Consider the following 15,667-nt stretch of genomic DNA (forward strand, 5'->3'; position numbering starts at 1 on the left):
TCTCAAGTTTATCTTTAAAACTTTTTAAAAGTAAACTATCTTGACTTTTCTTTTACAGTTGTCCATTCAATTTTATGGAGAAGTGACTCAAAATAATAACAATAGAAGTTATTTCCAGCACACTAAAAAGCATTTTTGTCAAACTGGTATCTAACACTCAAGGAATGCTTCTCATTTGTTTTTCTCTGATTTAAAACAGTTCATGTGCCAGATGCTGCCATTTTAGGTGTCCTCATACTTTAATTTTCAAAGAGCACAGGGCTCTGTGTGAAGCCACTTTGGTTTTGGAGCACATACCTTCTCCGAGTGCTTGAACTGGCGCCAGTAGCTGTCGTACATGCGCTTGGTGGTTCTCTCGGGGTAGCAGGTCACTGTCTTTATGTAAACCTTCAGGCTGCGTTCAAGTAGCTGATTCACTTCTCCATAATCGTAGTCATCATACCTAAACAACACAAGCAATCATTCTGCTTGATGTAACTTTCTAAAAGCGCTGTTTTTTGCAGCATCACGTTCTTAAGCCTGGGAACTGGAACGTTTATCATACATGACCAAAAACCATGTGCTAAGAGAGGATCTTAAAGGCTTAGTGGGATCATAGAATTTTAAGGCTGGAAAAGACCTTTAACATCATCAAATCCAATGGTTAACCCTAAACCACACCCGTGTTCACCATTAAACCACGTGCCCTATCCACCATTTTATGAACACTTCCAGGGATGTTTTTTTCTCCCACTTCTGTGGGCTGTTCAAATGCTTTACAAATCTTTCTGTGAAGAAATTTTCTCTAATATCCAATCTAAACCTCCCTTGGTGCTACTTGAAGCCATTTGTTCTCATCCTGTCACTTGTTACATGGGAGAAGAGGCTGACCCCCACATGGCTACAGTCTCCTCTCAGGTTGTTGTAGACAGTGATAAGGTGCCCCCTGAGCCTCCAGACTAAAGATCTCCAGCTCCCTCAGCTGCTCCTCTTAGGACTTGTGCTCCAGACCCTTCCCCAGCACCACTGCCCTCTCTGGACATGCTCCAGCCCCTCAATGTCCTTCCTGTAGTGAGGGACCCAAAGCTGAGCACAGGATTGGAGCTGTGGCCTCAGCAGTGCTGGGTACAGGGGGACGGTCACTGCCCTGCTCCTGCTGGCCACACCTGGCTGATCCAGGCCAGGATGCCACTGGCCTTCCTGGCCACCTGGGCACACCCTGGATCGTGTTCAGCTGCTGTTGTCCAGCACCCCCAAGCAGCACTGAGCAGCTTCCCAGCCACTGTCCCCAGCTGTAGCGCTGCCTGGGGTTGTTGTGACCAAGTGCAGGACTCGGCACTTGGCATCGCTGAACCTCATACAATTGGCCTTGGCCCACTGATCCAGCCTATCCAGAGCCCTCTGTAGGGCCTTCCTAGCTCCTTCCAGCAAATCAACACTCCTCCCCAACTGAGTGTTGTCTGTAAACTTGCTTAGGGATGCTGTTTTTCCTAAGTGAAGGATACAGGCTGGCTTCAGAGAAGACATTTCTGTAAAAATTTCCATCCTGACTAATTTTCTGCACTGGAAGGAGAAATGATACTGATATGCCAGCAAAACTGCTCTAACTTCCAGACAGAGGTACCATTTCCACTTTAAACACCCAGCCTAAAATCATGCTTTACACATGGTTGATTTTTCTGTTTACATAGTTTTAACATGTATTCCTAAGCCAGGGAATTTTCGTCCATACCTGATTCCATACATACAGTGGACATAGTTAAATAAAGCTCTTCTTAGTGTAGTTGTATCAACATCTTCATGTGTTGCCATAGTGTTATATGTGAGGTTATACACCATCCGAAACTTCTCATCCAGGAGATGCCCAATATCAGAATAAAGCCTGTTTACAAGGGAAAAGCCATGATTTTCCCAAGTATAGTCCTGCAGAAAGAGAAGAAAATATATAAAGGCACAAATGAAGTGAATTCCTTATGTCATCTTCTCTACAACTCAACAGTTTTTGTTGTCTGATAGTTATGACTTTATTCTCTTCCAAAAGTTTGCATTTTGAATCCTTCATCCACATCACTTGCTCCATTTATCGAGAATTCTTGGCAATGAATATCACATTGCAACACCCCTACCCTGGATATCATTAGCCTACAGGTGAAAAAATCCCAAGCTTCTCCTGAAGTGCTTATGGAATCTTCTTCTGCTTTTCCACTCTGACCAGTATCATTCCATGTGGGATTGGCTTTTAAGTTTAAAAACTTGCTCCTCTTGGAAGCTTTGGTGCTTAGCCTCAAGCAGAGATGGAATCTGCTTCCATCTAGGATGTACAATCATTGGGTAAAGTACTGAACCATCCCTAAAAACCAGATAAAATCCAGGCTGCTTTGGTCTTAGACAGCCACCTGGATTGCAAGATAAAAGCCTGCCTGCTTATATGAGGAATGGGGAATCTTTGCAGAGTGGTGGCACAGCAGGAAGAACCATCCTGCTCCAGAGCAGGGAGCAAGGGCGCTCCGCACAGCCGTCACATGGACAGTGAGAGTGTGCCCACATCCTTGCTCTATCATCCCATCACTGATGACATCTTTACAACTGAGGGCATCATCTCCATGTCCTTCCTGTTTCTGGCTGTTTTCCAAAGGTACTGCCAGGCCAGGATCCTCACCTGGGCACCTTGAAGCATGTCCACTGTCCTGTCCCCTGAGCAGGACAGCAGGGAAGAGCAGAACAGTGCTCCGTTGTCTCACAGAGGCATCAATACAACTAAAATATGTCACACTATCACGTTTGGCCTCTGGCTGCCAGCACAAAAGACTATAAGGCTTGTGAGAAATATGCCATACCCATACAGCCCTGGAAAGGTGTCCAGGACATCACAAAAGCCTCTGAGAGCCAGAAGGCCCAGAGAGGAGAAAGTGCCGTTGACTAATAGCAATTGATCCCCATTCTCAGTGAAACCTCCCACCCAAAAACAAGCTTAAAGACATTCTGCTGTGTATAGAATAGCTTTTGTCTATTAATAAATTTAAAACCATAGAGACAAAGACAGTTTTGGTTTTTCAGAGCAAGGATTAGACTTATTGCAGGTGTCTGGATGCTTAAAATTTAAAATATCATGAATAGCAGAAAATTTGGGAGGCTGTGGGTACATACACCCAACTGCTAAGAGTAGGACATAATAAAGTTAAATTATCAAGGTGACTCCTTCGAATGTAAGCCAGAAGCTGTCCTCTTTATTTAAGAGCAGAGATGTTTCAGTTCCAATTTCAGCTTCTTTGGAGCTTTTTTCCAAGGGAGCCTGCTGCTCCTAAAGTAGTTAGGCAGATTGTTTGATATATAGGCACTGACTATGCCTTATTCTTTTTGGCAGTAATAACCTACTTCAGGCTCATATAAAGACCACAGAATAAACTATCCAGTTCAGCAGAGACTGCTATAAAGCTAAATACATTTCCTGAGAGCAATTGTGTATTCTTTATTTTAAAGTCTCAGATACATCTTCTGACCATGGAGTTTTCCTGCACTCACTGTCATTTTAATAGAAGTTCTCTGATTTGGTTGAAGATCCCTTCCATTGCTTTCCATTTACTTCTAGACTGCTTATGAATGTGCTCTGTAAGATAGAACAGAACCACCTAGAATGTCCCTCCTGTTATATATAATACAAATCTCATGATTCTGGTCATGGCAAAGGATGTCAGTATAGAATACAATCTACACATAAAATGTATATTCTGTACTTCCAACAGCACTAAGAGATACATATTAAAATACTGCGAAAACTTCAGTAATCATATTTCAGAATTCCTTTTCTTTCATAGCATTCCAAGTCCAGAGATTTGGTGCACATATGAGAACAATACTCCCCAAATCACTCTCACAGACCTGTATGTATCCAGGTATTGAAACCACTGGACAGAGAGTACTTGGAAAAGTGACAGGAATAAAGAGTTGCTCCGGTGGATTTTTTTCTACAACATCTGAAGGGATGGGAAAGAAATTCTTGCTTTCCTACCTTTCCCTTTTATTTCAGATATGCTTTACAGTTTTCAAACAATAATACTAGTAATAACTGAAGTAAGGTGGAAAGCCAAGTACTGCCTTGCCAGAGATTGACAAATAGTGAAAGACTCCATCTCAGGGAGATTTATGCAAGGTTGTGAGTTATTTAATGAACCAGAACAAGAAAAGGAGCATGCTACCAACATACCCCACTATAATCACTTTATGCTTTGCAGTGAGATATATAAACATTCTTTGAGTTGAATGTGGTTTTAAGAGATGGTACCTGAGCTCTGAATGTTGGCAGATGGTCTTCTCCTCGCCTTGCAAAGTCTTTGTACCCAAACCCAGGATCTTCAACATAACGGGAGACATCTGTAGAAACTATTTCATCATCAAATGCTGGGAATAAAACAGCAAAATGCTTTGCTTTAGGCAAGAACATGAGTTAATGCTGACTTCCAACTACCACTCTACTACAGGACTAGAGGACAACTTTAGAAGTTATGCAAATGAGAAGAGTGATACAAAGGAAAGAAACATTTCAATCCTCATATGCTTATATTGGATACATTACTTTCATTGAGCCCATTAAATGTCAGCCTGTACCAGATATCTAATGTACTTCTACAAAAAGAGAAGAGATGGGCTATACTTCCATCTGGAGGTTTCCTTTTCTCTCTGTTGACTTCTGAGGGAGGCTAATTATGTCAGGAAGATGAACATCATTAGCACAGTCACTGTGTTAGCATAAGAAACAAAATAATGGATCCTTGACAGCAGGATTGTTGTACTGATTAGCCTTTGTGTCAGGAATCACACTGGCTCTGTGTGTAAGCTGGAGTATGAGCACCAGACAGCAACACAACACTCCACTGGTAAATATCAGCTGAAGACTATATGAAAGCAAAGAGCTCCACAGTCCATCAGGGTGAAATTCTGCCAGAAGCTGTAGTAACTAAGCATATTCAAAGAGCTCCAAAACATATCACTAAGCACACACAGGTTCTCTATCAGGAGTCAGTCTTTCCCTCCCGAATAAACAGGTGGCTTGATTGTGTAACTACCTCTGCAGAAGTTGACTGCTGCATAGCTGACTGCATTTGACCCTGATGTTAAAATCATGGCTTGCTTCCACATGCATTGGTAGAACAGTTGCCATATGTCCACTGTTAGCACCTTGAAAAGTCTGTTAATCTAAGAATTGCAGAAGTGCTTTATCTCCTCTTTGCCTCATTAAACAATCAAAACATAACTGTGTAGGAAGAAGCTTGGACAACATCTGCTACAGTAAATTCTCAGCAAAGAATAAAAAAAGCCTGTACACATACACTCCTCTGCTCTGACAAGGACTGGATTTCATGAAAGGGTAAAGGGCCAACACACACAGACTCCTCAGCTGAAATCAGCAAATGGTAAAGAGGAAAGAAAGTCAACAAAACTATCAGCAACCCTACTCAAAACCCCCTTCTGTCTTGAATGACCCCTTTTCCTTAAACACCTGAAGTTGCACAGACTCGTGGAAGTCCTGATTTGATAAAGAAACTGCAATGAGTGTCCATTTAACTGCACTGCTTATACTGCCTGACCAAAGGAAACTACAGCAGGAATTTACAATGTCCATTTCAAAAAATCCAGCTTGATGTTGCTGGATGTATCTTCTTTCACAGATTTTTCCATGTTCCTGGAGAGCCACAGAACAATCTCTCTGTTGATCCTCAGTACATTCTTCCTCCCTTTGGGGCTCTTTGCACAAACCCATTGATTCTTTCAAACACATTTGGTCTGAAGCTGTGGAGATCTAAATTCACTAAGAACAGTGCAGTAAAATGTGAAGCATTTTAGTAGTCACTTTTTAAAAAGAAACAAGCAATCATCTTCAAGTAGCTTCTACTATGAGGAAATAGCTAGAGATTCTGATTGTCTTAATAATCTTTCATCCAACACTTTCTTGGGGGGAAAAACACTTTGCTGTCTGTATGAAGCAGCCTTCATTCAGTACTATGTTAGAGATGAAGGCCTCCAAAGCATATGAAGAATATGGGAAAAAAAGATTTCAGCTCAAAATTTGGAAAATCATTTGAGAATAAAAAAATGCTATCAATCTCTATCACAAGATAGGCAGTGGAACAGTACAGCAGTATGATCACTCAGAGCAGCAAATTGGTAATGTCCTTTCCAGGTGGGCAGTAAATAGTAAAGTAGTTGAGTCTCATCATCTTATTCCTAAACTAAATGTCATATCTGAAAGCTACTTATGAGTGCCATTGAAGTTCTAAGCTCCACAGAACCTACACCTGTGAAATATCACTGAATATTTATTACTAATCTATTAATTATAATTAATAAATTATTAATTATAATTGATGAAGTAATTGTTTTGATCATACAGAACATATAAAGAAAAAATGTCCACCCTACTTTTTAAGGAAGCCTACAGGCCTTTTTTCCCCTCAATATACAAAAGCTAAATTCAAGTAGTAAAAAGGATATTTGCCAATCAAGAAATCCTAAGATGATGAAGCAAAAGGTAAGACCACCCTTACTAAACACCTCCAACATGAAGAGCCAGAATAAAGAAATGGACAGAAAACGTTTCAGTCACTGAACTAGCCTCAAGCATTTATTTCTGAAAAAGCGCACAAGAAATTGAACTGGAAAAGCCCAAATACCTCCACTAATTACTAGCAGACTCTCCTTCTTCTCCTTCTCAAAGCGAGTTGCCATTTCTTCCTGAGAGGCTTCTTCATCCTCTTTATCTTCCTGTAGTCTCTTCATCCTTTCCATCAGGGCCTCCAGCTCACTTAAAGAATCTGCAATCTGCAAAAAACACCATGACATTCTGCAAAATTAGAAGACAGTCAACCTGTGTCATCTTTGGATTACATGCTTGACAGTAAATGTTCTCAAAACCAGCCAGCAGCAGCAAACACAAAAACTCAATGCATTTTGCCACATAGATCATAGACAAACAGCTTTCACACAGCAGGGAGACAGGAGCTGGGAAGTGTTAATGCGGCCTGCTGCAGCAATTTACTGCAGTGGGATTAACAGTGAAGAGGTGGTGTTTGAGTGTGGAAACCACAGTCACTCATATTCCACCACATAGACAGCTCAGGAAAATCCATCTGCGTGCCCTACGTCTCCCATAAACAACTTTTCATACTAAGGGAACTACATTCAGTCCATTGGCAATGGAAACTATGCTTCTGAAGAGATGCAGTGCAGCACTGCCTCATAGAAACACAACCTGAGATGGCAAATCAGTACTTTTCTTTCATTATGTGTAACCAAAACAGCCACTTTTCCTTACTTTTGCGAGGAAAAAAGACCTCTTTTAATTAGAAATGCGTCAAAATTTTGGGCGCCCTGTACCCATCATTCAGATTTTTTTATAAGATAAATTATTTTATTTTTCTTTTCCATCTTTTTGAGTCTGTTCTTTTGCCCACAGTTACAATTCTAGCAGACTCCTCACTGCTTAGCAATAAGCACAGTCAGCAGCAATGCTCTGCCCGCTACAAATGGGGAATAAGGGACCTCCATGGCATGAGCTGGCATGTTTTACAGCCCAGAAATTTAATACACAGTGATTGAACTGAGTGATGACATGCTTACATTCTACTGGTAATTGTAAAAATTGTATCTAGCAACTCTGCTCATAATCCTGATTTGCCATCAAAGGCAATGAGGCTAATTCATCTGTCGGCATTAATTCAGGGGCATGTCTTCAAAAGCATTCTAGAGCACCTTCCAGGAAAAAATGTCCAGTTAATTAACTGGTAATCAAATTAATCAAGTTAATTAACTTAGTAATCAAAGTTCTCTGTTGATTCAAGACAGGAATGCCAGCATGAAGAATTAAGTAATTTTATTTCAGACATTTCCTCCCATCTACATGAAAGTGTTTCAAACTGTTTCGTGACTGTAGGCCTTAAAGTAAAACATAATAATAATTATTATTATTACTACTACTACCACTACTAATACTTGTATTTTTTTCCATCTTTCTTTTCACTCCCTATGTTAGGAACATGGATGGAACAATGCTCTAATCAATGCCCCACTGTCTAAAGAAACTGGGACTTTGAGTTTTCTGCTGAAAGCAAAGTTTTAGTCTTTCCCGATGGGTGGTGAGATTAACTATCAAAATCACACTGCTCTGACTGCCATCCACTGTTACAGGGTGGTTTTCAGCAGATTACACTGGAAATTGCCAGAGTGTATGAAAGAATTATTGGACTCAAGCACTCCTGTAAAGTAGACAAAAAAATTTCAAACAAAAATTTAAACAGGACAGAATGGAAGTAAGTTTTCTAATGTAAAACAGAGGCAAGCAAAAGAATTATCTTGCAACACTAACCCCAAAGTTGCTACTTGTGAGGGATGCATTTTCTATGTTGTTGTCATTGGCAAGATCACAGACACAGAAGTTGTTGACTGCTATAAGTCTGACTCCATTGGATGTATCCGGATCTCTCTCTGGATTAATGCCACTACCAAACACAAAACTTGCCAAGGCATGATAATGGGCCAACAGGACAACAGCATGAACCAGTTCAGGAAGAGACCAATTATTTTCCCCAGTCTTGACAAGTTTCTGAAATGAGAATAAAAAAGTGTAAATATAAAATTTCTTTTGGCCCCCAGATTTTCTATAAAACACTACACATTTCAAAAAGGCATCAATTCTTTCTTCCAATAATACCATATTCCCCTTGCACACAAACTCTCATGGGATAAAAAAAGAGACACCTAATATATTACTTCTTTTCTTTTGGGCTATTTTAGCCAATGCTATTCCTCAAAAGAAAATCTTACTGGCTTGTCACACAGGAGAATCAGCTTGTTTGGTGCACTAGTACTTCCCTGAACTTTTTAACTCAGGGTAATGAAGCCTAACTAGGCAGAGTTCTGCCTGTAGTTCCAAGCCTACCTTGCACAGTTCTAACCAGTTCTTTTCACTAGACATTTACTGCTATTTACAGGGCATGACTGAAGAGGTACCTGGATGTGCTCTTTTGTGATCAGCCAGGGCCGGTGTGCAAGAAGTTTGTTTATTTCATTCAGGTTTTTCAGTCTTTGGGGAATGTATTCTAAACCATTCAACCACTCTGCAATCCCACCAGTCTTCAGAAACTCATCAACGTGCATATTTATTAGGTAGGAACACTGATGTCTGGCAGCAGCCTGGAATAATTAAACACAGAGGGAACAGTGCAGCACATTAGTGTGTGATCTGCTTTTGCTGTGGGTGAGAGACAGGTTAATAACACAAAACAAAAGTAAAATATCATTCCAAAAGGCCTTGTGCAAATGCATTTCAATGCACTTCTATACAGTATAGAGGGTTCTCCAACAAAAATATATTTGATTACTCTGGATTGCAAAATATAATTTTGGGTGGAAGTGATCACTAGAAGAGAAACCTCACACAGCTGACTTAGAACTTGTTGCTTGGAACCTTGTCCAGACAAGATCTTCAGCCTTGGAGGTCACAGAACCTTTCCTGCTGCAATGTCTCAACATCCTCAGAGAGAGAATTGCTTTCCTTGTGTCTCTCTGGAATTTCTTGTGACTTGAGTCCACTGCCTCTCACCCTACTGCTGCACAGTGATGTGGGCATGTGAGAGGAGCATCACTGCGGGAAACAGGGCATGATGTAGGTTGCTGATTCTCCTCCCTCACTGAAAACCTTCTGGCTAGGCATGCTTTACTGTGATTAAAGTCTACAACAAAAATTCAGCCTCTGTCAAAATACCGCCCTAATTTCTCCTTTGTAAATTCTTCCTGCTTTTGTTCTTGTTTTAACTACAGAAGTCAGAGTTGCAGGAGAGGAGGCCCAGCCTGCTGGTACATACCATGATGGCAATGTAGTGCCTGTAGGGCAAAGGAAGGGGCCCATCCATGCGCAGCATGTAGAACTGGCTGCGGAGGAAGGACTCCAGGTACTGAGTGTGGATGCTCATGACCTGGGTAATGTTATCCAGGCGACCAGAAGTAGAATATTCTTCCACAAGAAGATTAGTACGTTCATCCAAACCATTTGCTTGCATAACCTTGAAAATAAGATGGAGAAAATTTAACAGAGGGAGAGATTTTCTCTAGCTTTAGCCTTTGGGAGAAACACAATGCGGTATGAAAGGTTTATCTGTGTCCAGACTCAAAGACAGTGATGGAGTTCTGGATGTATATTTGCAAACATACATGCCTGCATGAATGCAAATACACACACACAGATCCTGCTTGTATACTGAGAACTGAAGAGGACTTTACACTGAACCTCCGTTATTTTTTATACGTTTCTAAAAACCCAAAGCCATTTTTCTATACATCTTCTTGAAACAGAGGAAGTCACAGATGCTGAAATCAAACCTGTACAGGGAGCTGAAAGTAAGAAAGAGCTAAATGGAAAGTAAATTCCTTATGGAAGACAACCTGTTTAGACACACACCACCTGAGTGCTCAGCCCTAAAATCAATTTCAAAATTAATGGAGAGGAACTGGATTATGTAACCAAATTATAGAAACAGCCTGGCAATCTACCCCTTCTGTGCTTGTATAATTGAAGAGGAGATCAAATGCTAATTTGTCCATAACATTCAGGTATTATTTAGAATAGGAATTTAATGCTTTCTTTAAACAAAAGCTGTTCTTTAATTATTCCAACCAATCCAAACCTTGGGCACAAGATGAAATGAAACAGCAGAAGAGTAAGTAGCTCTTGCATTGCAAGCCCTGACACAGTATGAGTGCTATTACTCAGTGTTTATCACCAGGAACAGCCATTCTCAACATGTTCACCACTGAAGTTACAAGCACAAGACTAGAAAACCCAGTATTTATTCTGACACTGTGCAGTAATAAACCAGCCAGCTTAATATTGCAAACACCATGAAATGAGAACATATTTTAGTTGTTTTACTGCACATGAAGGTAAAAGTGGCTAAAACCAAGAAACACAATGCTTTTGCTGAAACATTCTATTTAAAATGTTTTCTTCTTTATGATGGGCTGATGAGTGGGCCATGTCTCAAATATTTTGCTACCAGATCTTATATAGAAGTCACATGCAAAGAAACAAAACAACATATTACATCTTCATTTCTCACCACATTTGTGGGCCCAAAAAGAAAGGGGAGAAGCAGCTTCACAGTTAGGCAGCTCCATCTTTTTTACATATATTTCTTCACTATGGCAGCTTTTCTGTGTCTAATACCCAAACTGATACCTTCTAAGTGGTCCTTAATAATGTTTTTACCATCAGAATTTTATTCACACATTAGAGATCATTTATCTTCCTGTATATACCTCACTACACTCCTAGGAGTCCCCCTTATTCTTCAGCAAGTGTATCTCCCATGTATTTAAGAGATTCTTGTCTCATTTAGTGGCTTCTTGGGGAAATAATATTTTTTGTATCTCCAGTAAGGTTTCTAATCTTCTCCAGCTTGTCAGGAATTTTTCTTGTAACAGTGCAAGTTATAGAAAGAAATTCTGCTGACAGAATCAAAATATAATCCTGTAGGACTGGGCTGTTGCTATGTTAGGCATAGCAATACGCCATATGATTATTTCTAAGCTTTATCTTCATCTCTATTACTATCCTCTTCATACTGTGCATGTACTTCCTCCTGATTTATTTCCATCCACAGACATTTTTTATTTTAATTCTGCTTTCAAAGCCTTGTGGCATGTTAATAGGAACCTTTACAATTAAGTCATTATTCTCAGCCCATATTCTTTCCACTGCAACAATAAAGCAGCCTTTAACACCAGTAGTGTTATTATCACTTCAGTGTGTTACTATTCTGTCACTAAACCCTCTCTATTCACTGCACTATTTCATGACAAGGAGTGAGGGAGAAAGGCAGTCGTTTGTTCAACAAACCACAGTCGGCATTTGTCATGGTAGAAATCTCCAGTCTTAAATCCACTTCTTCCTTTCAACCATAAATTCTCTCAAGAGCCACAGCTATAGTCTAGGGAGTGAAGTCATATTTGCAGGTTCTCTCAAACTGAAGGTCAGGCACTGCTCTGAGAGCTACATAATCACACTTCTGCAACACTGGACAGGCCTCCCCTCAAGTCTGGCATTATAAATAATGTGTTCACACCCACCCAAGAGGAGCAGAGCTGTCACTCATGGCTGTCTCTGGGAAAGCTGGTAACAGAAAAGATGTCAAACAGTACCACTTGTGTGAAAGGATGGGGTGGGTGTTACCCACTGGAACCTGCTCCAGAGACACCATTGCTTTTGCTTTCAAGGGAGCTCATCCAGGTATCATGGAACAAGCAGGGTCATAGAACCATTCTTCAATGTCATTATTTTCAGAATTATCACCCAAGCACAGCTAACTGTAAACTTACTTCATTCTCTGGTATAAAGGCACTTGGTCCTCTTGTCAACGGCGGGGAGACCTGTACTCTCTTTTCCTGCAAAACAGTCACACAGTTCAGTCACTGTCAGGAATTACATATTCACCTCACAAGATGAGATCTTCAAGGTCTGGAATCTATTCTATTCTCAAAGCCCCCTGAGTGTTCACTGAGGATGTATGGCACCACACCACATTAGATCAGCTTTGCATCCCCTGTACTTTGCATGAAGGAATGGCATTCATTTTGGCAAGGAATAGCACCAAGGCAGAAACAACCCCCAAAAATCTAATTCCAGTTGGTTGACAGACTAGTTTGAAGATACACAGACAATAGCAACAAAACATGTGGCATGATGCTAAAATTAGCCAATTCACTGGATTGAATGGAAATTTGAAAACAGAGGGGGAAAGAAACCGCACTCAGGAAATTATAAGCAAGATGCTGGCTTTTTTCAACATCAGTATCTGATGAGATGCTTAACGTTGTGAAGACTGTAAGAACTTTTTGTGCCAAATATTGGCATGAAAAGCAAACCAGCAAGACCCAGTTACATGCATTTTCAAGAAACCTGATGAAAAGGCCACCTGGCTCACTGCTGAGCCTGGAGCACACTGCAAGCAGCACGAGACTCGGTGTGCAAACCCCAGCTACAAGGCAGGAGGATATATTTAGTAAAGAACAAGCTGATAGTGTAAGAAGAGCCAGAGGACTTTTTTGATTTATTAGGGATAAAAAGCTGGATTAAGATAAACTGTGCTGCCAACCAGAGGAGTGAAGGGGACCTGGGGAGGCTGTCTGCTCCTCCAACTCATCAAGGGCAGGACCAACACTGTCCACATGATTCCTGAACAGTGTTGGTCCAATTCTCCTGGAGGTTCCTTCCTCTCCACGGGTCATTTATTTCAGTGACTAACTCCTCAAACTGTTAAAGTTTTCCTAATGTCTAATCTGAATTTCCCTTGCAATAATTTAAAGCAGTTGCTTCTTGTCTTTACTTCTTTTCCTCTTTATGGTTATTTTCCACCTATCTGGCTGGCTGCACACTTGTCTCAAGTCCCTAATTGCAACCACAGTGTTGGTGACTCTTAATATGTTATCCATAAACAGCAGTATTGGATTTGCATACTAAGTATTTCGTGCCCCTAACATAAAAGGCTGAAGTTTTCCATAACAAATGACTCTTAAGTACCTCTACCAGGGGGGCTTTAGGCTTAACTGCCAGTGTGCACAAACAGCAGTGCCAGTCCCATAATGAATGTGCCACTGATTTCCACCCAGGAAAATTAAGCCACTGGAGCTGCGTAACTATTGTCCTGATCCTTAAAAACATCCTGTCCTTTCTAAATTAGATTAAAGAATAACATGCAAAAATCAGCAATGATTATTCAGGAAAGATGTTCCAAAGCAAACTCTCACAGGACAATTGAATTTGTGACTTTGGAACAATTAGCTGCTAAAAGATGCAGAAATAAGCTGGATCAACCACATGAAGCCCAGCAGCCAGGAGACAACTTCCTGCATCTGCTGCCTACTGTCACAGCCCCAAAAATCCTGTAAGACACTTCTCATGTACAAAAAGTACTCAATCTAAAGTATGAAGAAACGGTGAAGAGAGTCCTGGTATCTGCACATGCAACCCCTTCCTCACACAGTTACACAAGGCACAGGAAGGCATCTTCTGCCCTCAAATACACTGTCTTGCCAGCAGCCAGTCATTTCCACCAACATTAAAAAAAAGAAATGCTTTCCAAGATTGGATCCAAGCCTGGATTTTACTTGGTTCATGAAAGTTATCTGGAAATTAAAGTTTAAAACCATTATTTCACACTACATAATCTGGAGGAAGAAGCTTGTGTGAGTGATACAACTTGGATACCTGCACACTGTCAGCTTTTGCTGGAGCATACCAGAGCTCAACCTTCTCCATCCTGCTTTCTGATCTGTGCCTTCTTCAGGCTCTGCAAAGCTGGTCCTTAGGGCCAGACCATGGCAAAAAAATCCCTTTGTTGCTTCTGGCAGGATCTGGGCTCCATTCCCCTGTTCTCCCATTCAGTGTGACTGCAATTACTCCTTTGTGCCTGCAGATAAGCTACTGCTGAGGAAAGGAGGAAACAGTACTTGGGTCGATGAATATAGGCAAGTATCAACAGTTAATTCCTGTGAATGATGACAGAAAGTTCAGGAGATAGTCAGACATGAAAAATGTGTGCAAATCTACTACAAAAAGAACAAAATCCAACTCTTTTTGGGTGGTGGCAATTCTAAAAAAAAAACCACAAACAACCAGAACAAGAGCAAAATCCCATAAGCCTGAACATGACCATTCAAGCTGATGAGTCTTATCACTAGACACTTACAGGGAGATGGGCTTTTTTGATATTAGAAATTATATTCTTCTCTTCCACCAACAAGAAAGATTATTTTGCCTTCTTGCCAAAGCTTTTATTTTATTAAAACTGGTTAAAACAAGATTGTGAGGAGAAAAGGAGCAAACATCATCTGGTTGCCCAAGTTCTCGGGATACTATAAATAAAACCACGTGAAGTTTACAAGCACTGAGAAAGATAATGTTGGCTTTGTTGAGCTGCAGATAAGAACCACTCCCTCTGGGCATGCTTTATCTAGAACAATGATTTAAGGTCTACCCGAGAACCCAAACATAAAAACCAGTTCATGGGAATTAGAAAGCAACAGTGCAGATTTATGGTCCTTTATGGTGAAAATTCTTGCAAAGCTTCTTGTTTTCCAAGAAAGCCATTTTGTTTTCCTGTCCAAGTAGTCTTTGCAGATTACGCTATCACTAAGTCAGCCAGGGTCCCAAATATCTTATTTGAAACTGGATTCTTTTGCTAAGAGGCTGAAGCAAGAAACAGGTTGCTCAGCAACTAAAATGCTGCACGCACATCTACCAGTCATTCTCTGCTTCATGATCCTCCAGAAACAAAATTACTTCAGTAAGAACAATTTCTATTTACATCAACACTAATACCTTTTTGAGGGCTGTTTCCTCAGAAGGAATGAGATATGAAGGGTTTCAAAGCAGAAAAAAGTGTGCCTGAGCATGTTCCTGAGAGAGGGGCTGCTGCAAGCCAGAGCCTCAGAGCAGGTTTAGCAGCAGAGTCACTGTCACACTGAGGTGTCAGACAGCAGAACAAGTCCCCTGCAGAGCATGGGAGAGCTGATGCAGGAATTAATGAAAAATCTGACGTAAGCTCAACCTGTGACTTCTTTCTGTCCTTAAACTGCACTTGCAACGGTGTTAGAACCTTCATCAGGAATCTGAATGGTGACAAAGTAGCAGCATTTCCCC

General features: G+C 40.7%; 1 protein-coding gene across 2 annotated transcripts in view; it reads right to left on the minus strand.

The window, feature by feature from the left end:
• The window catches only part of SESN3 (sestrin 3), a 43,259-nt gene that overhangs the window by 7,454 nt on the left and 20,138 nt on the right, over positions 1 to 15,667 (minus strand). For both annotated transcript variants that reach the window (XM_005492076.4, XM_026796468.2), the window contains exons 2-9: positions 12,346 to 12,411; positions 9,837 to 10,034; positions 8,983 to 9,165; positions 8,339 to 8,575; positions 6,648 to 6,795; positions 4,262 to 4,377; positions 1,712 to 1,902; positions 298 to 442 (exon numbers count right to left, since the gene is read on the minus strand). In XM_005492076.4, the coding sequence (XP_005492133.1) occupies positions 298 to 442; positions 1,712 to 1,902; positions 4,262 to 4,377; positions 6,648 to 6,795; positions 8,339 to 8,575; positions 8,983 to 9,165; positions 9,837 to 10,034; positions 12,346 to 12,411 (1,284 nt within the window). The remainder of the gene's footprint in view (positions 1 to 297; positions 443 to 1,711; positions 1,903 to 4,261; positions 4,378 to 6,647; positions 6,796 to 8,338; positions 8,576 to 8,982; positions 9,166 to 9,836; positions 10,035 to 12,345; positions 12,412 to 15,667) is intronic.

The sequence above is a fragment of the Zonotrichia albicollis genome, chromosome 2, assembly GCF_047830755.1.
Source record: "Zonotrichia albicollis isolate bZonAlb1 chromosome 2, bZonAlb1.hap1, whole genome shotgun sequence".
NCBI classification, from domain to species: Eukaryota; Metazoa; Chordata; class Aves; order Passeriformes; family Passerellidae; genus Zonotrichia; species Zonotrichia albicollis.